The sequence below is a fragment of the Chanos chanos genome, chromosome 1, assembly GCF_902362185.1.
Source record: "Chanos chanos chromosome 1, fChaCha1.1, whole genome shotgun sequence".
NCBI classification, from domain to species: Eukaryota; Metazoa; Chordata; class Actinopteri; order Gonorynchiformes; family Chanidae; genus Chanos; species Chanos chanos.
The window spans coordinates 10,234,223-10,258,957 of NC_044495.1; the positions used below are offsets into that span (position 1 = coordinate 10,234,223).

At 38.8% G+C, this 24,735-nt stretch overlaps 1 protein-coding gene across 15 annotated transcripts in view; it reads right to left on the reverse strand.

Moving 5' to 3' along the window:
• Nucleotides 1–24,735, reverse strand: part of nrxn3a (neurexin 3a) — a 217,158-nt gene that overhangs the window by 33,870 nt on the left and 158,553 nt on the right. For all 15 annotated transcript variants that reach the window (XM_030787596.1, XM_030787588.1, XM_030787573.1 and 12 more), the window contains one exon: nucleotides 7,330–7,501. In XM_030787596.1, coding sequence (XP_030643456.1) covers nucleotides 7,330–7,501 — 172 coding nt within the window. The remainder of the gene's footprint in view (nucleotides 1–7,329; nucleotides 7,502–24,735) is intronic.

Consider the following 24,735-nt stretch of genomic DNA (forward strand, 5'->3'; position numbering starts at 1 on the left):
AATGAAATGAACAGGTACAAATAGACCATGCATTTCTGTTGTCCTTTTCGTCTGCTTGAAAGTTGTACGTTTAATCGCTACAAGTGTAGATGCCGTTTTTTCTTGCCATTAAAAAAAGAAATCATCATTGATGGCGGCCCAACCTCAACCCCACCATTGCTTACGCGGTTTCAAATGAATGAGAGTACATTCATAAAAAGAATATTTTAGTGTAAACCTACTGTTAATAATCTATCTGCGCCTGTAGGCCTACCTGTTTTCAGATCGCTCCTTCTCATCCCAGTAAGCTATAGCATCAGCACCCCACATCCACCACCCCCCCCCCTCTCCCCTTGGGCAAATTCAGGCCCCTCCCTCGTATGTCAAACTCCTTATGACGCTACTGATTCAGAGGATAAAAAAAAAAGGTAGAAAAAAAAGCTGCATGAGCAGCATATGATTTCTGTGGACAAATGCAGGAAGGCTCATTTATATAACACGTGAAAGCAATCTTCTTAAACCACAGCATGTTGGCAAAAGCCTCAGACAGAACAGTTTTTCGGCTATTTACCGCATCAGCAAGCGTGACTTCGGCAACAGATCACAGACCACTAAGACAAAGCCAATGAATGTTGCTTTCAAGAAAATATCCCAGCTGCGCTGCAGGGCCAAAATAAAACAGATACTACATGTTTGAGAATTCAAATATTTTCAGTCAAACTGCCAGGATATATTTCTTTGAACTTTTTATAACATCCAGGTAATGAAACACAGGCTACGCAGTGCTGTGAATTGGTGCAGCCTGTATAGAAAAGTGCAGTAATTGCACTGAAATAGCAGTTCTCCAAGCCGGGCCTCATGAGATTCTGAGGCATTATTACCATCAGCCTTGGTCCATTGACTGCAAGGATGAAACAGAATGGGGTAACCACATATGACCGTACCTGCGAGGGGAATTACTTTTCCCACAATTGTACATAATCATAAGGTGAATTATACTTTAAACAGTACAGAGGGAGAGAAAAAAGGGTGACTAAAAAGCAAAACCATAATTCCTCAAATAAAAACCAGGTCTCAAATAATGGCCGGGGGTGCTGCCTGTTTGGGCAAATAAAGGCCGGTTCCAAACACAGGCCAGGGTAAAAAAAGCAACAAAAAAACCCCCAACAATTACAGAAAGGCTCAGGTGGTAAATTCATCATATTTCCACAGCATTATCTACATCAGTACGACAACATACGGTAATTATGCTCACCACTCTATTAGTTTCACTTTTTAACAGAAATACCATATCGATAGTGTTCTAACTCACGTGGATTGTCGTTGCTGCAGTACTATGTGTGTTAATGGCCCATTGTTAGTATTCAGGGACATCACTGCCAAAACTCTCTCCTTCCTATTTCCTACGCGTTATTTCATTATTTCACATGGTAAGCTGCGATCTTAATGTTTTACCGTATATCTTTTTTTGAGTTTGTATTTTGCCCACAAGTAACGGTATATCTAACGGTAAATCTCAACGGTATATCTAACGGTAACGGTATATCTAACGGTAACGGTATATCTAACGGTAAATCTCAACGGTATATCTAATGGTAACGGTATATCTAACGGTATATCTCACATGCTCTTTATTTTTCTCAATAATTAAAAAATTTGTTACTGTGATACAGCATGTTATCATCTGAGAATTTGTGGACCGATACATTTCTATATTATATTGAATCTTGACTGTTTTTGTGACTTTTTCCATCGGATATCTCGTAGATATTGCCATATGTTGTTTTTTATTTGCCTGCTGTTATTATCAGGACCATATCATAATAGTCTGACACAAACTGCCTGTAGTATTTTTATTCTTTAAATACAGTACAGTGTAGGCTATATTCGAGTAGCAGGTATTCCTGTAAATCCTTATAGGATAAATGAGAAATGAAACATTACAACAAAATTACAAAATACACTACTAAAAAAGGACAAATCATAAATAATGGCCTGTCTCTAATAATAGTCTGTTTCAAACAAAATGGCCTGGTTCTTTCTTCAGTCGAGGTAAATAAAGGCCACTATTTGAGAATTTAAGGTAGTCAAGTAACAGGCAAGTAAGTACAAAGTATACCTTACCTTACCTTACCTTACCTTACAAAGGGGCATTAAGGACCCTAAAAGTATTACAATGTGAGAGATTTCAGTTAATGTAAAATATTACAGGTTATATAGTTATAATACAATGTGCTTTCAATGACAGTTATGTTTTTTACATGTCTAATTTTATATGGGCATAAACCTTAAGCAGCTGTGATGCTTCTATGAGATGTGATCGTTATGCTTTGCTGCTAGCGATGAAATGCCAGTTTAAGTGACACAATAAATCAGTATTGATTAGTGCAGAATATGATGAATCTGTAAGAAAAGAAAAAAAAAAACAACTGATAAGACTTCATCCTGTAACTGAATAGCATCTGGGTAAATGAAATGACTCTACTTCTTCTTGCTTTCATCTGTAAGAGCACAGAACACAGAGCCAGAGTGCATTATCTGTGCTTGGCACTGTGATGACGGTGAAATGATGCTGTGATTTGAGAGGAACAGGAAGAGCCTGGATGGCTGAATAGCAGAGCCCATTGCACATGTAATCGCCTGCCATTTTCCCTGCTGTCTCTGACTATCACCCAGCCTAAAACCCAGAGAAGCCACTGTGGCTATACAGGTATCAGCACTGCCATGGAAAGAAAAAAAAAACACACACACACACACTTTTAAATACACACACACACAGACATGCACACACACATGTACACTGCTGTCCATCACACTGTGTGCACAGAGATCTGTCTTCCTCTATTTCCAGCAAACTCACAGCAAGTTGAACCTGACCAGTAAACCTCCACATATCATGCCAAGCAAGAGGACCCCATAAACTCTGGTGATTCAGTCATTACTGATGAAAATCTAGGCACATCTCATCAGCTTCCCAAAAAAATGCCTATTCACAATCAGATTCACTCGGCTCATCTCTGTGTAACTGGCTGTGCGGTTTTGAAAAGCATAAAAAAAAAAAGAGAGATTTATGCAAGCTGATGAATAGGCCCAAGTGATCATATGATTTTTAAAAAGAAATGTTTTTAACTTTTTTTTTTTTACTTTCAAAAAAAAATTCATGTGAATGTGAATTTAGTCGTTTGATCTGCATAATTTTACATGAACTTAAATGTATTCAATTTTTTTTGAAAAAGAACAATGTGTATATCTCATATAATTTACAAATATGCATTCCTCCAGATTGGCTTTTGTCCTTATCGTCATTCAGATCTATTTCAGTAGCAGATTTTAGCTTGGGCAAATATCAGTATGAAATTTGCCATATTATCACATTTGATTGCACAAATATGTTCAGTAAATCCACAGATGCTTAGCCCCTAGCTGCCTCTGCTCTCCACTGCCAAATCTGTGCTTTTGCTCTTGTCTGTCTTAATTTATCTGAGACACACACAGAAAAACAGGCACACATGCTGAAACGTCCTTACATCAAATTTGTACAAATAGAAATGAATCTAAATATATTGTATATGTCACAACAACAAAAAAATCATCTAAATATACTGTATTTGTCACAAAGAACAAGAACAAGAACTACAACAACAACAACAAAAACAAAATGTTGCTACGTAACAAATTTCACTCGTTCACTTTAAATAAGTAAATGCAGAACGTTTATACCAAAACACTTCTTTTCAATTTATGGATTGTTACAATAATGTTAACCTCCCTCAGTGACGGCAGATAGGGCGCAGAAGCCAAAGGTGTTTGTTACACAAGTTATGCTCATTCTACTGGTAAGCTGCTCTGCCCCACACAGAACAAATCAAAGGAGTAAACAGAGAGATAAAAAGGAGAATCTTCTTAGAGACAAGAGTGTAAGGACATGACAGCATCTTCGACTCTATTACTGCTGTCAAGGTACAGAAGTGCATTCATCAGTGCCATCCACCTGTACTACTAAGTGAATCTGTGTAAATGAATTGTTGTACCAAACTGGAGACTGCAAGGCAGTTTTACACAGGCCTACAGAAAAATCTGTCATATCAGTCTGCCTCCCACACACACACACACACACACACACACGCACACACACACACACACGCACGCACACACACACACGCACGCACACACACACACACACACAGACACATACACACACACACGCACACATACCACTGCCATGTCAACTTGAGGCAATCCGTGTAAAAGACTGTGAGCATTCAGGCACTAGTGTCTACTGGGTGCTCTCCAATCCATACGTTCTCACGGACTGATGATTTTTGTTCGCAATAAAAGCAAGCGAACTCTTACACAAATCAAATTAAGAATGAACCATCCATTTATTTTACAGAAAATAAAGCAAAGGAGACAGTCTGTAGTAACATTATAGATTAATGTCTTGTCTACCATCTCTCTGTTGCTTTTGAGGATGAATCTGGATGACAGATCATGCTTATGTTAAGCATCAGTAATGACCTGGGGCCATTTCCTGCCATAACACACACACGCACACGCACACACACACACACACACACACACACACACACACACACACACAAACACACTCGCACACAAAGTTCCGGTTTCCATGGAAAGTCCTCTACAGATGACGTCAGAACAGAACACTTGCATGCAAGTTTGATGAAGTGAATATGTGTATATATTTCAGATCATCTCTGACAGAAGGCTACTCAGAAGGCCGCTCAGATTACAGCTGCAAATTGTGTAATGACATTGTACTGGAATCACTCTCGCAATCCCATTTCAATACTAATATTATCATTTTTTTTTTTTTTTTTTTTTTACCTTTGATAAGAACAACTCAATTTTCTACTCATGCACCTCTAACAGCTCCAAAAGCACTAGAATATGACATTGCTTGTAAATGGACCCAGTTCACACTGCAATGAGGGTCATACGTCTGTTGCTTATAGTTACAGGTCCCTGCATGTTTCTGTTTCACAGCTTGGGTCTCCAGAGACGAAGGAGTAACCGGCATACATAAAACTGTCTAATGGACTGACTTGCCCTTCCTATTTGTAAGTGATTAGACATGCACAGTGAATTATAATGGTCTGGCAACTGCAGACTTTTCAAAGTATTGCTGCGTAGCCATTTAGGATTAATTCTTGGAGGCATTAAGAAAGTAAAGCACAGATGTTTGGCTTCGGCAGCTGTACTCCCATAATTCTCAAACACCTTGCTTCATTTCCCCTTTAAACTTAATAGGGTTTCGCATCTCAGAGCAGCAAGCTCAAGTTACGATAGCAATGTAAGACTACTAGCACAAAGAGACTCGTTAAATAAAAGCTAGCATCAGAAAGCTATGGTTGAGATGTCTTAAGCGAACTCTTGACAAGTTTAAATAAATGATTAAACATTATAGCACAGTTAAAGCAACCATGTTATTCAGCAATAATTCAGAAAAGATTGGCTAGAAGGGACATAATTTTAAAGGCATGCTCATAACCCATTCACAGGTGTCTGTCGAGAACTCTGAATATTTTATCATGTTAAAACTTTTGGGAGGAATAGTGAATTTTACTGACATTTATATAAAAGTGCTACTCAATCATGACATTCATAAAAAAACATTGAGAAATTCCCAGTTGCACTCTATGCCAGTGAAGCTTCAGACTTCAAACATACAGGAGCTGGACACCCATAATGCACGCATAAAACGTACCAGTGTCAAGGTATTCATTTTTCATGCCTAGTATTATTCGCTCAGTGCATACTATGACTGGCAAATGAGAACACTTTCAGACAAGACAGGGGCTCATAAAGGCTTTACTCAATGGCCAGCAGGAGCCCACAGTTATAGAGAGTTTAAAATGACATAGGCTCTCTGATTAAGCTTTTAAAGGGCAATCTGGAGTCCTTCTAGCCAGCATTCACACTTGTAATTGCAAAATAAATGACACTGACATTATAAAAGAGAGAATAATCAATATGAAATGCAGAGTTACCAGCTAATATATATAAAAAAATCAGTTTGATTAAAGACAGCTAAAGATTTAATGTAAGATTTAGCAGAAGATCCAGATTGAGGTAACTGTCTTTAATATCACGCAGCTCACATGATGAGATAAAAGTAGGCCAGTGGCTTTCAGGAACTTGTTTCGTCAAATAAAACAGTTTTAACTGAGTAATATTACGTGCTGTGGAGGGCAGTGCCGTTGGCGCTCACACACTCTGCATGGGTGTGATCTAGTCCGTCACTGGCGTGCCCACTACTTCCACTTCACACTGGGCACCTTCCTGTGAAGTGTCAGAGTGCGATTAAAGAGGGCTGATCTGGCCTAAAGCCTCCACATGTATAGGGCGGAGAAACACGAATGAATTACTCGCACTCCTTTGACTCATAGAGACAGATAAAGAAAGCAAACGGGGGCAGTTCGCACCAGCTAATCCACGGTCAACAGGTCATGAGTCATGGCTGTCACCGCTTTGGGGGAGAAGGGTGAACATTTCACTGAGTCCCCACTAATAAACACATACACATACAATAAAGATGTTAGAACCACTGATAATCCTGCAGGACAATCCTAAAGTTCTGTATAGATCTGTGTATCTAGCATAACATCTGATAAAAAAAACCCACCCTGTATTACATGGGTAGAATCTCAAGGTGACTTTAAAAGTTTGAGACTCTAAGCATATCGGGTAAAAAGACACCTTGTTGGTGACAGCATGCACACATGAAGTCAGTGTGATCCATCAAAGAGATAAAGTTGTGCTGAGGCCTATTCATCTCGTCTCCAAGGACCGGAGAGAGAAGATTGAGAAATGCCACTAAGAACATGACGTCCTTCTCGCTGGTCATGGGCTGTTCCTCTTCAACTTAGGAACACGAAGCACAGAATAACCAGATCTCTGTCAACCAAATGTGCCAAAAAAGTCCATTTGGTGGGTCTAAGGGAACATATCTAAAGAAATTGCACAAAAAAAGAGAAATTGTTCTTTACACACGCTCCCTGACAGCTTATGAAATAAAGAACATTTGAAAGGCCTTGTAAAACAAAACAAAAAAAAATATATGACTGATTACATTTGGTTGTAAAGACTAGGAAGGAGATGGACTGCACCTTTTTTATTATGAGGGCTTTGTGGTAACAGACCAATAAAAAAAGTATAGTTCTCACAACTTATGAGAGGCTGGGGTGCACTGACTGTACAGGCGAAGGACCAAGGAGAAACTGTGCTTTAGAAAGCAGACCATAAGCAGTTGCTGTCCTGTGATTAGTATTATTCATTTATCTCCTTCTGACAGGGGCTGAAGGTTAAAAAAACTGTCAAAGGCCTTACCTGAGGGGAAGTGCTCATTGATGGCCCAGTTGTCGACCTGAAGCGTAGCATTGCCACCATTTCTGGTGAATCGAACCACATGGTATTTGCCATCATTCACTGGCATACTGCTCTCTTGCACAAGTATATCTGCTGTTCCTATATTGAACGTGACACCGATTTTTCCTTGTTCCTGTAAACACAAAAAACATCATATTTAGATTGTTGTAGCTTGCATATACCACATTAAAAAAAAGTAAGAGAAAAAGGAAATTAGTATTGAGGGGAAAAATTATTTAACAGAAGAACGCCCTTGAGATCCATTTGGATTTGTCCTTATTTTGAATAATCCATTTGCATTAGTGGTCTGTGATAAACTTGTCTACTTAATGAAAAGAATACATCAGCTTTCAGCGCCCTCCCCCTTCTGAGGTAAAGAATCGTCCACATTGATCCAAATAATGCTGTGAAAGTGGACCAAATCAATGCCGTTAACTAAAACACTGGGAAAGATAAGGGAGATTAATGGTCAAGGGAGGCGCTTCCAGAATCGCACTAACAGGCTCAGGTGGGAATGAGCAAAACATGGCATCACGTCACAACTCTGCAAATAATAATAATAATAATAATAATAATAATAATAATAATAATCTGAAAAGAAATAAAGGAAAAGAGTGGCGAAACACTGACAACATTTTATCATTTTAAAACCGAGGAATTCAAGCATCTGGTGCAATGAGCAATATGGAAAATTAACTGTGACAAAATGAGTTTGGCTGATTTAACGCTGTTTGCTTTTGCACAAGAAGAAATAATCACAACAATCATTTGCATCTCTTGTACTTTCTTTCTCCCTTCAACAACCATTTCTGTCTCCTTCTTTCTCTCCTACTTCCCTCCTCTCCTCTCCTCTCCTCTCCTCTCCTCTCCTCTCCTCTCCTCTCCCTCTCTCTCTCAAGCTTTCTCTCTTGAGCTTTTCGTGATGTTGGGATATATTTCATGATTATGTTAAAACTAGACCTGACATTGTTCTTATCTGTAGCAGCACAGAGAATGACGACTGATGATAAATTGTATCAAGGGAGATGTTTATCAATGTGCGGTACATTTATCACTGAAGATCTGTGTAAGGAAAATCTAGGCCAGGGTTCTCAAGTTCGTTTGGAAGACTTTTCAGAGGGGAGATATGGTTGCTTGACTTGCTGTTTATAACTGACCAAAAATACTGTATGACACTGACATTGCACTTGGGGTATGAACAATTAATTATCTCAGCAGAATTGCATATTGCAAGCAATTTATCTGTATGCTTACAGTCACTCTTTTTTTTGTGGTTTGATATTCACGACCTTAATAGCAGTTTCTGTGTTGTGGTATGTCTAGTGATGTCGCTTAGAGACACTGCCTGTTCTCTGGGCTGTGAAGAGCTTTTTACAGTTCGTAGCCTAATACTTTTTTAATTAAAATATTTGCCTTCATGGCTATGGCAAATATATTCCAACACACACACACACACACACACACACACACACACACATATATATCTCAGGCGTCTCATCACCTCGTTATGCAAAAGATAAAAAAAAGAGAGAGAGAAAAAAAAAGCAAAAAAAAGAGCCTTGTGATGCAGCATTTTCTTCACATCATGTGCTTGCTGTTTTCTTCTTAAAGTAGCACTCTCTCCCATCCTCATCCAGTGTCATGATAAACAAGGCTCGTATCTAAGATGGATTCCTCATGACAAAAAAAAAGGGATGTCATTCATTTCTGGGAAGCAAGCCATCCTTATTCTGCTAAAACCCATTTTTTAAATAGAAAATAACACACACGCTAAGTAAGAAAGAGTTTCCAGGTATAAATGTGGATGGAGTTCAGACAACCTACCAATGCTCCATAGAAAGGTGTTTTTTTTTTTTTCTTCTTTTTTTTGTTTTTTTTGTTTGTTGATGGCTTTGGTTTTCTCTGAATGGTGATGCAGAAGTAAATGAATTCATGACATGTTAGTTTCGAGGAACAGTCTTGTTACAAACAGTAGCAATGGCACGAGGCAGATGACCAGTGATGCGTTTATTTGTGAGGTGCATCACCCTAATGTGCCAGAGCAGACAGTGTAATCATAACAAATGACCGTAATGCACAAATACTTCCCTACGAGCCATTTTTGCTCCACGCATACGGTCAAAACCATTACGGGGATATTTTGGTGGGTTTTTTGGGGGGTGGGTGGGGTGGGGGGGCTCCAAGTTTATCCAGTGGTGCTAATTTGAATTCACTCTCACTGCAAACTGAAACCATATCTCCCTGCTTCAGGGATGGTATGAAATGATTGACATTTCCAATTATATTTTATTATGTACTCATTTTGGACACGGAGCAGAATGAAAAACACACACGCAATGACATGCAGACTTAAAACAATAACACAAATAACATGAAATTGAAGTCTTGTTTGGGAAAGGGATAGGACTTAATAACCATTTTCACAGCAAACAAAGACTAGACAGGTTAATTCTGCCAATGAGCAAAATAAAGAAAAGGTACCCGGGGTAGAAAATTATTGCTGTTTATGAACTCAAGATTCAGGGTCCAACAATCATCCATCCATCCATCCATTGTTTATTTCTGCAATACATTTCAATATCATATTATTATTTTATTGATTTTAAACAAATCCAGATCGCAACAAAGATGGCAGGAATAAATCATAAGTAGGAAAGGTCTACTCCATATTATCCCAGGAAAGTCACATGTTTCTGAGTAAATTGTTAGGGTAATTTTGAATAACATTTTTGTTGCAAAAGAGATGCATATTTTAATTATAAAAAATGTAGATAAAAAGAGCTAGAGGGAACAAATGTTTTGAATTGTCTTTCTCTGAACATGGCAAACAGTTCAGGAAAACGCATAGGGCCACACTCAGAATGAGTGTTGTTTTAATCTAAAGATTAATTTCAGTCCTGATAGAAAAAAAAAAGAAAGAAAGGAAATAAAACAACTAATAGTGTGCAAACATTACTCTTTGATCCTGGCAAATTGGAGAAAGTTATTTCAGCTAAATGGTATGGCTAGAGCTCAGCTGAAAGTAGACATTTTTGTGTATAATTAATGTAGTGATACCCAATTTTCTTTAGTGTTTACTATCAGCAAAGATTATAATTGGTTGTGCTAAAATGCCCTCGAGGGGGGAATACAGTTCAGAAATAACAAATGAACAAAGCAGTAAAACAAAAGCAAACATTCTCTCGTTTCTGTACTGTGAGATATTTCACTAATAGCCATGACATTTACAGCCATCACTGTTAGATACAAAATCCAATCATTGCGGTCATCAATCGTGCTTAGCCTGCACTTTGGCTCTCATTTTGTAGAGGTGTGGAGGACCATTGCACTGGATCACCTGCAGTAATTGATAAGTGGATAAAAAATGAACAAGCTCCCAGTGTGAGAGTAGTGTGCAGACAGCTGATAAGAAGGCAGTACCACAATTGGCTGTAAAGGGAAAATGACGCTGACTATTTTCAGGGCTGATTGTTTCATCAATAAAAGAGTGGGGGTAGCTAAAAGTCAATATTTGTAAGTCCTAAAATAAATAGACCATATTTTTTCTTGATCACAAGTTTTTTTTTTTTATCCTCCTTTTTCCCCCCCTCTACGTTTTTCTTTCTATTTTCCCTCTTTCAGCATTTCTAGCCAAAATCATGGCAGACCTACAGAATAAATTTGCAGTTTTCTTAAAATGAACTTCACTGTGTATGAGACTATGCAACGACAGCAATGCTAACCTAATCTACATGTTTGATAAAGAAAAAGGAGGAGGCAGAGCGTGGTTTTAAGGGTATTTATTCAATTCAGTAATTCAAGTTAAATTGTTTTGTCTGTATCTCTAACTGCAGGAATGTATGTGCTCAGAATATAACATAGGTAGAGCTACATAAGGGGGGGGGGGGGGGGGGGATCTCAGTCAATTAGAGTATAAAACTGAAAAAAGAAGACAGTACAGAAACTTCTTTAAAACACATCAACACTAGCCAACTGATTACAACAACACTGCAAACTACTTCAAAATGAACACTAATACTTTTTCACGGATTCAAAAATAAAGCGTACCTTTATCGTCTTTTAGAAGTATCCAAGCCGCGTTTGTTTTGAACAGACAAAAGTCATTATGTTGCATTTAGTCCTTTTGGCTCGTGCTGATTAGTAGTCAATGAACTCTAAGGAAACTTTCCTCCCAAACGCGGCAATGCCTATTAATATCTGAGAATGCCAACAGGGAGGTGTATAGCATCCAGAGGACTGTGTGTTGGAGCATCTGTGCCCAGGAGCTCCTGTGTCTCCAGAGTGGCTTATGGAGATATCAAACATGTTGATGAGGCGGAAAGAACTCCTTAATTCACTGGTTTGCTGCTGATTTCCCTGTCAAGGCTTTTGGGTCTACAAACACTGGCAGATGCCTGGCAACATTTAATCTTTGGCAAACTTCGTCCATTGACAGTCTCTCAAGGAAAATAGGAAACAGCTTGAGAGCACAAAGGAGAAACATGGAACAGCTTTGCTGATGGTAAAGGAAATACAATTTTCCTGTTTCCATCATGACAAATATACAGATAAGAAATGAGGTAAAACAGGACTTCCGTGACACTGATGGTGAATGTCTTTAATGAATAATGTCCTACCTGTGCGGCTGCACAGTAAGCAGAAGTAACCTCACTTCTACATGCTATAGAACTTGATATATTTCCTGTGTAAAAGGAAAAAAAAAACCCATTTACATTGGCCATCTTATCATGCCCCCTGGCCCTTTAAAAGGGGATCTAATAACACTGAAAAATAGATGACAAAGGATGCACTTCGAGGCCTTTCTACAACTGTTACGTCGCAACACTCCAGCATCTTCATTTAGAGATACAGTGAAGCCTTGCTTTTATCATGTCTCATTCCCCAGACAAAAAAAAGAAAAGGCAGATCATGGTTGTGGTTTGGTATCATACAGAGGCACAGTATGAGTGAGAAAACACCAGAAAGTTTAAGACAGCAATGTATATACTCTAAAGTGTGTTGTAAAAGGTGCTTTTGTAAAGCACTTTCTCATGAGCTATCATCACTCTTTCATCCATGCTGCAACGCTTCATTAAGCGTTAATAGTAATTAGATCACCACTGCCTAGAGGGTGCGTATAGATTAAGTGTTCATTTCACATCATTTGTTCGTAACAACTAAATTAGCCCTTCCAAAAAGTGCAATGCCAAAAGCCTACTTTGTTCAAACATGAACAAGTTCATAGTTTCCGAGAAAAGTGGAATCCAAGATTCAAGCAAAAGGAGTCACAGAAGCTATGAATAGTGTGAGGAAAATGGGTGAGGTCAGAAATGCTAAAAGTCTGTCACTTGAACATTTTGAGCAGAAAGCGCCTGAAGACAGTATGTTTATGTGCAAGAGCTTGGGCTAGAGAAATGTGTGCTTTGTATGTGGAAAAGCCTGATTCTCACTGTGAGTTTGTTTCTGTCCTAATGAGGAGCAGTAGACTGTGGAGGTGATGGCTAAGTCGGGGGCAGGGGGCTGCCAAGCAGAGCCGGCCAGCAGGCCAAGGGCATGGAAGAATCTTCCTTTGAAGATGTTTACTGCATAAATCCCAGCCATCACATCTTCAGACACACTGCCTGCTCTCAAAGGGAAAAAGTGGACAACAAGCATGTACATCCCCTCTCTCACTGCCTTCTCTGAGAGCCATTATCTCTATGGTTACTGCAGCATCCAATCTTTACTGGGGACGGTATCAGCTTATTTCTTGAATAACGCTGCTCTCGCTTTCAGACGTTTGGCCAGATGTACTGACACCATAAACAAGTGTTAATATAAATTACTCTAGTAACATAAACAGTAAATCATGGGAGGCAAATGTTGTGGAAAATTGCTAACCATGTCACTACCTTGCACAGCCCAAAGAAAAATGCACGTGTTGAACATATGTCAATAAACTGTGCTCTTGTGTAAGTTCTACCACCTATCTACAACATTTCTGTTGAAATTAGAACAGAGAGTGTTGTGATGACCTCCTTCGTAGTGCACCTTTTCTTTACCACACAAACAGATATATTATTATTCAGTTGATGCTATATGTTATTTTCAGAGGGAATGCACAATGTTAGAAATCCTTTACAACACAGGATTTCACATAACAAGACTCCAAACAACCCCCCCCCCCCCAAAGAACACAATGAAGTAAAACTTGTATTCACAAATTGCACCTATTAACAGCCTAATGAAAGAAAGTAAAATTTCTGAAATAAATGAAGCAAATAAATAAATGTATAAATAACTAGGCTGGATAAATGAACAACCCCCTGAGTTAATCCTTGGTGGAAACACCTTTTCCATGAGTTACAGCCTTGAGTCTGAGTACATCCCAACCAACTTTGCACTCCTAGAGTGCAGAATATTTGCCCATTCCTTGGTACAGAATTGTTCAAGTCCAGTTGAAGTGTGTGGTATAAATAATCCGAACATAAATGCGATATAGGATTTCTTTCTTTATAGAAAATTTGCTGCAGGTCTGACAGAAGGATGAATGGGTCTCTGGCATCTGGGTTGGTGCTACTGAGGTGTTGTTTTCTGCCGTGAGCACAAATCTTTCATGTTCACTTTCATTATGCCACTTCGGTTTGCCACGATTTTATACTGCACATTTATATTTTATATCTACTGCAGACACCGTATCAGTTGACTGTTCCCTAAACATACATAAAAAAAAAAGTAAAAAAAAAAAGTTTGTCAATCAATTAGAGTTAAGTCATTTTTGGGTTGCCATTTTGCTTGTGCCCTGCTTTCATGAAGACAAGTCAAAGCATTTCAGCACAACTAGGAAGGAGCTGCTCTTGTAGGAATAATCTGAGATAGTATGTGTTTGTAGCCATCTGGAGCCAAACACGATCCGTTTGATTTTGCCCGTCTCCTCACCGATGACTTCGCCTATGTTCACTCAGAGCTCCAGGCTCTGTGCAAACCGAGGAAGCAGAAAAGTGCCAATCAAGACAAAATGAATGACAACTAAGGAAAACACACAGTCCAGAAAGACAAACAAACACCCAGAATGTCTCAAGACCCCGAGTTGAGTGATTGACAGCGAAATAGCGTGTGTCTGCTAATAATTGTGTTGTTTCCAGTTGAGATTTTGACTAAAACTTACTCTAAACTTCTAGAGGTCCTTAAAATTAAGGCTACTGAAGTTTTTACAAATGCACGTGAGTGCACCAGCATGTTAGTACACACATGCAAACATATCCCTGCATACTGCAATAAATTTGATAAATGACTTTGTTAAGCTTTTGAAAAAGTTCTGGTTTTTCACATTTTACAGGCTGTGAATTTCTACAAGGTAATCCAACTAAACAGCTGGAGCTCACAAACTGTATATTTAAAGTTTCAGTTCCCATTAAAAATGGATATGGCACAGTGCCATGCCTTGTAGTTTTAGTAGGGAATGTCCTTCTTTTGTCCTCAACAATCTTTTAGAAGAGGCAGAAAGTTTGAAAAGGAAAGCACTGCTTCAGGCAGTGGTGAATCTCTCTAAAAGCTGAGACTGCCTCGGTCTGTGCTCTTGGAGTGCGTGAGTCCCACACAATAGCTTAGAAGATACAGTAGACTTGCGTGGCGTGTGAGGAGCAATATGGTTAGAGTGACGTGGATTTCCCTCTACACAACACCTCTGTTCAGACTGCCTGAGAACAAATGAGACAGCAGGTCCATGCAATTTCTCAAACGTTTGACGTGTTGCACCCACCACCCCCCTCTTTCCCCCCTCTCACCACCACCACCACCACCACAAAAAAAGAAAAAAAAGAAATAATTAAGAAAAGAAGAGTGTCATGTATTGACTCTTACAAACAAGGAAATGCAATGAAGCAATGTCAGGCTCATTAGAGCATTTTCAAATATCAATGTCAGACAGAAGACAAAGCTAGGTAGCCTTTGATGGAGTGTGGTCACACACACACACACACACACACACACACACACACACACACACACACACACACAAATACGCAAATACACAAATGCGTGTAAGAGTGAAAAGAATGACTCATTTTCAATAATGGTCCCTGTGGTTGGGCTAAGGTCTGTTAGGTAGCTTTTAGCAGCCCTGCTACCCCATACTGTGAATCCTTAGCAATTTAGCCACCAGTACTTTAAAAACTTTTCACAGGACTTCAATCACATCAGAACTCTTAATAACATGCATTACCAAGGCTCTGAAATTGAAGGCAACATATTTAGCTGCATCACAGCATGATGCGAACATGACTTTTTCCACTGCGCGCACTAAACTGTGGTTATCTCAATTTACCTCAGTCTAGGCGTCCGTTTCTCCTCCTTCGATTCGGCTTGTTCTGTAAGTCTAATTATTTAATGCCTAGACCAGACCATTTGGCTCACTACTAGTCACACTTTACAGTTAAACACCACCTAACAGCCTTTGCTTTGCTTGAATTTTGCTGCCTTTGTTTGGCCTTTCAGCTAACAGTGAACATTATCAAGATTGTAGATATTAAATCACACACCACAGAGCTAACTGCAAAAAGAGGAAGAAGAAGAAGAAGAAAAAAACAACTTTTAATTAAATCCTGTTTTACCAATACAGTTCACTTATCTCATCAAACCATATCCATGGGTATTCGAGCGATAGTATTCAGAGAATGGTAGCTAGTGAATAGTGCAAAGCCAGGTTACTGAGCAATAAGGAACTGCAATATAAGCTCTGACTTTCATTAGCTTTCCTTTGGTATTTGATTATCTTTGGTAAAATGTAGAGAAGGACACATGGAGATGAATAATAAATCAATGAACATTTATTGCAAAGCCCCAGTTGTATTATGAACGGTGCTTGAATAATGCATAGAATTTGTCTAGGTGATTGACCTCAGCAGTGGTAAAAAGAAATGAGAGGAAAGGCTGGAAAGCGGCTCTGCCTAATCTGTCAGGATACCACAAGATTAGGCACCTGCTAGTCTACCCAGTGAAACATGAAGACAAAACTAAAATGGAAAAGTCCAGTTCCCTGTTCCTTAATGACATCAGCACATTTTAGGAATGGGTAGTAGCAGCACTAAAAGGCTTCGTATTTATAGGATTTAAATAGGCACGAATCCACCCAGAAAAAACTCCATTTTTTCCAAGAGGCTAGGTTAAAATGGGATTTTAAAAGTCTTTTTCATTTTTTTTTTTTTTTACACAAAACAATAAAGGCAAACCATTATCAAGCTCTGACGCTTGTAGGGAAACTCTATACAGTATTGTCACTAACCTCTACATTTAGACGACATTGCATATCAACTATGCGTAAACATCTATTCAACTGAACTTTTAAATACACTAAGCTAGATCAATAGGCAGGTAGATTCTATTCTTGGAGTTAATGCAACACTGCAAATGAACACCATAGACTGACACAACACTTTTCCATCCAGGTTGATTATTTTCAGTAGAGCTGCATGCAGACTTGGCAGGGAGGGGGGGGGGGGGGGGTTAACCCATTTGAAGAAGGGAGGTCATAGCAAATGAACACATTTCCTGGCTGATTTCAGCAAAGACCAATGGTTACTGAATTGCAGGGGAAGCAGCCAGACAGACTACAATTTTTTTTTCTCAAGACATACAATTACCAGCTCTGTGAGGTGAATGCAAAATGACAGAACAGGAACTTTTGAAATGAATACTCACCTAAAACACTTTACCAATCTCCTGTTCCTGTGCCACTGCAGTAAACTCTACACTTTTATTTACGTTAAAAAAAAAGGACATATACATAAAAGACAAAACCAAACCAAAAAAGAATGTCTTAATTATACTTCAAAATACAAACAACAAACATACATACAAACAAATAAATATGAATAGCAAAACCAACATCGCTACATTTCTTTTTTTTTTTTTTTTTGGACCATATTTTTCATTCACAGACCGAATAGTGTTTAAAGAAAATTAAGCTACACCACACGACTCAGGCTGTACTCCTATCCGAGGTGGAATTAGCATTATCCCTGGGAGAACTGCCTCCAACAAACAAAGAAGCTGTTTGTGTATCCATTTCTCTGAAACTCAAGTCTTACCACATGAAATATACATCAAGGGGTTTGACCGGGGCGGAAGCCGCGGGGGAATATTTGTGTAGTTGGATCTGTTCTGACTTTGGCCTCTTCATTTCGTCCGAGCGTACAGGGAAATGCAGAAATGCGTACTGACAGTGCATGCACTGAGCTCTGCGAGGATCATGTTGTCTGAAGCTGGACGCAGTGACCATCCAAGCAGAGATTAAAACATGTGCCCAGACACCAAATTGCCAATATGGGCTCTGTGGCTGCCAGACATGTTTAATAGATTATTCTCCTCACAATGCTGCCAATACCATCATTCCAACACTAATGCCCTAATGCCACCATCATTAGTAGAAAATATACTAACAATGGTTCAGCAGGACTACCAAGCTCACTGCTATCAGTTAATGATCATTCATCTGTCAATGCTCTGGTAATCAGAAGACAAAAATGAGGAAAAAACCTACACTGGACACAATAATGAAATTTTGCCCCTTCTTGAATGAAAGCATCAAGAAACAGTAATATCCTGCCATCCGTGCAAGTTTCAGGGTCCTGAACAGAAGTCAGAGATCAATGGCTCCTGGTACTTATGACCTTTGTGGGCATCTGCATTTTTTATTCCCCATCTGGGCTCAGATTTATGTTCCATTTCAAACATGGCTCATATTCATCTGCTTTCAACTCGTGGCCAATTTAACGCCAGTTCCAGATGAAAAATACCGTAGGGGGATTACGTTACACCACTCTCCTCTTTTCTCACAGCCATGCCGGAGCCCCTAGGACACGCAAACCCTGTTCTGCTGTAGAGGAGCAAGACAAAAAGAAGACTTTTAATGTAAATAGATTTGCCTCCTGAAGCTATAGAGAGCAGGTGTGTTTGGGGTGGGTCAGGTCATTTCTGATCAGTGGCAATTTGATTATACTACATGCGGTGAGGATGTAAGGTTGGGGTGTACGATTTTCAAACAGAATTTGAAGGTAACGCAAGAATCTGATGTATTGATTCATAAACCAGTGGCTACACAGATTAAGGCAGAACTCTTTTCATGAGGGTGAGCTGTCATTGAGAATCAGCTTTTAGGCTTGTTTCTCCAACATCAACTGTGTTTCACCAGCTGAGGTGTGACTGATCTTTTGTGAAATTCCATTAACTACAGTAAAACGTAACATATTTATGAAGGACATAAAAGGAGCAGAAACGTGAGCACTATCCATACAGGTATTCTGTTCATATCACTGGCTACCTTGATTATACATTTGTGGCTAAATGACCATGATTACATGATGTTTTCCCCTTAAGAGCATGGCCAAAGCCCAATGGATGTTCCTGGGTTTTACTAAAGTATTTCTATGCGTTACAATGGGTAAAAGGAAATGCTCAAAACCCATTCTTAATATCTTGAACTTAAACATACAAACATTTATTACTTTGATTAAGGTAATTTTCACACTGTCGGTCCAAATCCAATTCATGTGCATATCCGATTGGAATCCAATCATATGTAGCAAGTCTGAACATCCAAAAATCACACGAGATCCGATTTTTACAAATCCGTTTCAAAACACATTCGTATGTGGTTTAAAATCCTATTCAAATCACATTTTGGAAATCCATTTAGGGCTGACTGCTCTGATTGGATTTTGGGTGGTTTTTTGTTTTTTTTTTAAAAAAATTTTAACATCTGTGACTTTTGATGCCATGTAACGTTCGCGTGTACATCACATGTACAGGAAATATGCTAGTTTGGTGGTGGAGGAAGCCACTGATAAGTTTTTGTAGGTCGTAGTCAGAGCTGGAGCTAACATGTGCTCGACAGACTTGTCGTCTTCCCCATGGGCCAGTGCAGGCTAACCTGGAAGGCACATTTATGAAGATATTGCGCAAAAAATGAGAGAGAAAGGCTTCCACAGGTTGTACTTGCAGGGCCAGAGAAAAAAAAAAAAAAAAAACTCAAAACAAAACATAAAGACGTTAAAGATGGGAACAACAGAAGTGGGGCTGGCAGAACTTCATGCCCCTTTTATGTCACCTACTTCTACTTCCGGGCGCACTGTCATTACTATAGCAACCAATGAGGATAAGACCGAAAATAAGGATTGCCAACCGGACACACAGATTGGATCTGATCACTTGCAATATATAACGCGGACAGTCAGTCAGGAACATCCAATTCTGATTGGATATGCAAAAAAGAGCCTTAGATACAATTCAATACACATACTTCTATGTGCACTGCCTTTTGTATCTCTAAATCACACTATACATTTATACAGTGACAGGTGTCACATGCATTGTTGAACGTTGGGTCATATTTCTTGTCGACCACGTTTGATTTTGAATTCTGATATCCCTTTTTTTGCATTTTCATGAATATAACAAGTGAAGAGGAGTGATTAGACATTTTATGCAATACTGTATATTCAGCTTATGACTCACAATGGCAACGTATCTCTTACGATCTCAATGACCGCTGCAAACCTGTTTGTCTTACACGGTTTGCTTAGCGTGTATGCAAGTTGCTTCTGAAAGAGAGACTGTCACAGAGAGGGTACAGAAAAGGACCCTTGAAGGAGTGTGAAACACAACCTCCTCCTCCTCAAGCTTCTACTGTTTGAGCACATCCTCCTCCTCTTGCCACTTCTGTTTGTCTCTCTCCATTCTGACGGCTGTCATTTTTACTTATTTGCATTTTTCTCTTTTGCTTCCGTCGAAATGATGTCTACATCTTCACAGGTCTACAAGTGTACTTTCTAGTGTTTCATTTTCCGGTGAGAAACTGCAGCGATACTTCATGTCCCTGTTTACCGGAGGAGAGGGAAGAAAACAGGTGTTTGATATTTACTTGAAATCGTAAGACTTTGAATACAGAGATCCTAGACCAAGATGAAGTTCAAATACTTGCATATGATAAGGGGAAACTTAAATTATTCATAGTTTATGTTTGTGATGGATGTCAACCCAGTAAATTGCACTGAATCACCCTAAAATACCATGTTTTTTCATATCATACAAAAAGCATAAATATGGAATCTGGAATCAGTCTCAGAGGGTCCTCTGTGAATTTTTCAGATAGAGAGTGTGCAAAGCAGACTGAATCACGTATTGCTGATAGAACTCCATATGAACTGCTGTCTACTATTTCAACACAGAAAAGTCGTACAAGAAACTTGCATTTTCTATCCTCTGTTTTTTTTTTTGTCCCTAATAATGGCGTGTTTACAAATTAATTCCATTTTTTAAAAACAGAGTATCATCCATGCAATCTCTATATTGTACTAATGCACTGTTCAGCCATAAACAGTATTATACCAATAAAATTATAGTGGTAATTAGTGGTGGAAATAACAATATAACAAAAATATAACAAATTTTGCATGCAATATTACCTCAGCCACAATGTAAGTATGACACATTGTGCACCGTCACAAACCTGTTCACCACTGGAATGACTCTAACCACTACTAGCTGTAGACTACACTGTTTATGCAATAAGAGGTTCTACAAACTACTGCAGCTGAACCTTTGATCCAGCATTTTCTAGTAGTCTGGACATGCTTACCAAAAAAAAAAAAAGAGAAATTGCCCTAATTTTTTGCAGATTGTACAAAGCTACACCAACTACCACTACAGTAAAATTAACCGTTTTATACATAGCTAGCTGAAAATAACCCATCCATAACTTATGGGATACAACACACTGCCAATATAAGACAGACTAGCATTAGTCAAAAATGTGTTGAAAAAACCAGTGAAAACCAGTGGTTTTCAAACATCTGGCAAGCACACAGTTATGGGGGGAGCACATATAATACGGTGGAACCCATATAAGAGCAAGCAGGCTACATACAGGCTACACACATACAGCATAAACGTGTATGTCATGGATGCAGTATTACTGCAGTTCTTATAAAATGAACATAGAGAAAATTAAAGGAAACCATGGCTTTAACAAAGGATGTCCTTACATTGTGTCTTACAAAGGAATCCAATTTAACATTACCTGATTATGCAAACTTGGAACCCCTATCCCTGATCTCGTCTTAATGGGGATTAAGAGCACCAAAGTGTTTCTTAATGTGGTGCATGGCTTATGTATCATTACTAACTCCCACCAGGAAAGACATGCAGATCAGCCAACCAAACCTAAGGAAACTCATTAAAAGTTTTCCCTCTTTTCTTCCCCGGCCACAAATAAAACAAACTACCCAGATTGTTTCAGCTTTGATTCGTCTTAAGGGAAGAGAAGAGTTTGTTATTCTTCTTCGGCGTAACTTTTTGCGAACCTTTTGCAAACTATTTTACAAAGAACAGCAGAATTTATGTCAAACAGTTTTCCTCGGCAATGGCTCATATAAAAACCAACATCTGAAACAAACCTATGGGTCAAATTCCTGTTTCCCTCACTCACCGTGAGGTAAAACATTTGTCTGTGAGTTGTTAAAAATGAACTAATAATTCAATAAAATACTTTTCTATAGCTAAATCCATATGTACCCCCCCCCCCCCCGCCTCCCCACCCCCTCTTCCTGTCTCTTGGATACTGTCTTTATTCTGGTAGTTTGTGGTATCAGATCTTGTACTTAAGAGCCAGAATGTGGCAGTGGTCAAGACTACAAAGAGGAACTGAAGCAAGGAGAGATAATTGTACACCCTGATTCCCTGATCCTGCTCTCTGAGTGAAAATGGTGTGGGAGGCTGTTGGCAGGTTGATTCAACAGAGGATGGTCTGTAGAATAGAAAATCAACAGGCAATGTGTAGTTATGCTCCTGGCTCTGATTAAAAGGGATCAACAACATTGATTTTCTGTAAACTCAGATCATTCTTTCTTATAGGATTTCGGTCAACAAGTTTGGTGGTACAGACTGTTGATGTCCAAACCATTTAGCCTATCCTTTCGGCCTGCTGTCAATACAAGGAAACCACCAAGCCATCTAACTCAGTTAAAAATGATCTCCCATGATTGAGAAATACTCATTTTACTCCTGGAATATTTGATCAGATTTAAATTTCTCCAAAATTCAAAGGTTCAAGCTATTAGAAAATGGACCCAAATAAAATGTTGAGCTGAATGGATAATTCCACAAATATTCTTTGTAGTGATTGTGTAGTAGTATTCAAAAATCCAAGAGTAAATTGAAACGTTTTGACCACCCATGTACTTACACAATTTTACATTCAGTGTGCAGAAGCAATTTGCAGATACTTTTACTTTGTACCCTAATTATACACTCACTTCATGCTGTGCAGTGGTAGGAATGAAGGCATTTGCTGTTAATGACTTGAGAGCAGTTTCCCAACAAATATGTAGTTCAGTGCAGTGAGTGCTGATCTTACATTACAGAGGGGAAAAAAAGTGAATTAAAAATGCATTTTACTGTCTTCATTTGAAACTTTCTCCAATTAGTGTGTGACTTTCAAAATACATAATAGCATTCAAATGAGATTTGCTGAGTTGTTAAATTTATTGGAGTGGCAGTGAAATCTTCTCTGTTGCCAGTCTCCCCTTGATAAAAAAGGAGAATCCTTGGCAAGTGGGTCTGTAAACAGATGGTGCAATTGGATATACACGACCCTCTACTGTCAGAGCTTCTAGCACATGAGGAAAGCAAGACACTTCCAGTCTGCTACAACAAGACGCTGCCTACAGACATTCTCATCTTCAACATGTAAGCCTTGGAAATATTACGTGTTTTTGTACACTGAATTAATAACTATTGTATATGCATTTGAAATATATTACCATATTTATTTTATGAGCATATACAGGTCAATTTTGCTTCGTATAAGACCACAAATTTATATTTTTTTATATAGTGCAAAACATTTACACTGCACTGGGGTTCTACATTGCAGTTGGGGTGTTTCGGTAAGCATCCTGTGATTAACCATAAAATTCAAGACTTATGGTGTTCGATTAGCAAACTCCATTATTGAGCTTGCCATTTCAGGAGCACTGTGTTTGAAGGGCACCAGAGCTGACATTTGCCTTGCTCTGGGACTGTGGCCAACAAGGTATTCCACAGAGTTGCCCGTGCCAGCTACAAAAGGTCAAAGGATGGACATTTAGTGGTGAAAATGGCATGCTCTGCTTTAGTCCAGGGGGACTATCCATGATCCCTATAATATTACAGGCCCAGAAGGGGCCAGAAAGAATTTAGATTTTCACACCTTTTTAGCCAAAAAGAATGTGACACTGTCTATGAAGAAAAAAAACAAACTTAGCTTGTTAATGTATGCAAGGGGGGGGGGGGGGTGGGCAAACAAAAGAGAGAAAACACTGGGGCAGACTGGAAGTTTAACAGTATGTTGACCATTTACAGCTCTCATGGAGGCTGACGAGGGGGGACAGGGTGTCACTATGATTTTATCAGTATTGATTGAAAAAATGATGCCTCTTAATAATTTGATTTTTTGAATGATTCTGTAATTCCAAAGAAGTTACATGGACGTTGCAATAATTTGTACTGAAATTTCCCTTTCTCTTATTTGTCTGAGCCCATGATTCAAAAAAAAATTATAAGCAATGTCCCTACAGATCACTATTGTCCCAACACTTCCATGCAGAAACAACTGTCCATTCACTTCATTACACCATCAATAATATATTCAGTACTCGCTACACCATCAATAATATATTCACCTCTCACTACATCATTAATGTCTCCATACCACAGTGAAGAATACATTCTGTCCATGCACTGTAATACTATATCGATAATATACTCACTTCTCACTGCAGCTTGACTAATGTCCCAATACCTAACAACAGTATCTATACTGCCCAGTCAACTCACCACACTTTGGTACACAATGTACTTTGTGAATTCTTGTCTGGGGCTGATGTCTGTCTCAGGCTGTTCTGCCCATGTTTTAGTAAGAGTAGTTTATTCACCTGTTTTCAGTTGATTCACAATTAATGACAATGTGACAGTGTTGCATGCAACTTAAATTTTATTCAGTAACAATAAGCTATTATTTTGACCTCAGCAATCAGTTGAAGAAAATGCTTTATTGTGGGTTTTTTTTTTGTAGATCCTCATTTTTGTGAGTTTCAAGCATTTCTCTCTCTGACCTAACCAGCTGGGCAGAGAAAAAAAAAGCTCTCGTGATCTTCAAAAATGCATAGTTAAACAAGTAAACAAACTTGATGGAAGAATCACCAATTGATACATTCATCAAAGTCAGTCCCATGCTTTTTTTTTTTTGCAGTCATTCCAAATAACCAAGGAAATCTAAGTGACTTAGTGACCCCACTGAGATGTCTTTGCTCTTATTGCCCATTCCAGACAAGGAGGGCTCCCAGACAACCAGCAGTGAAACTCACTGAGGAG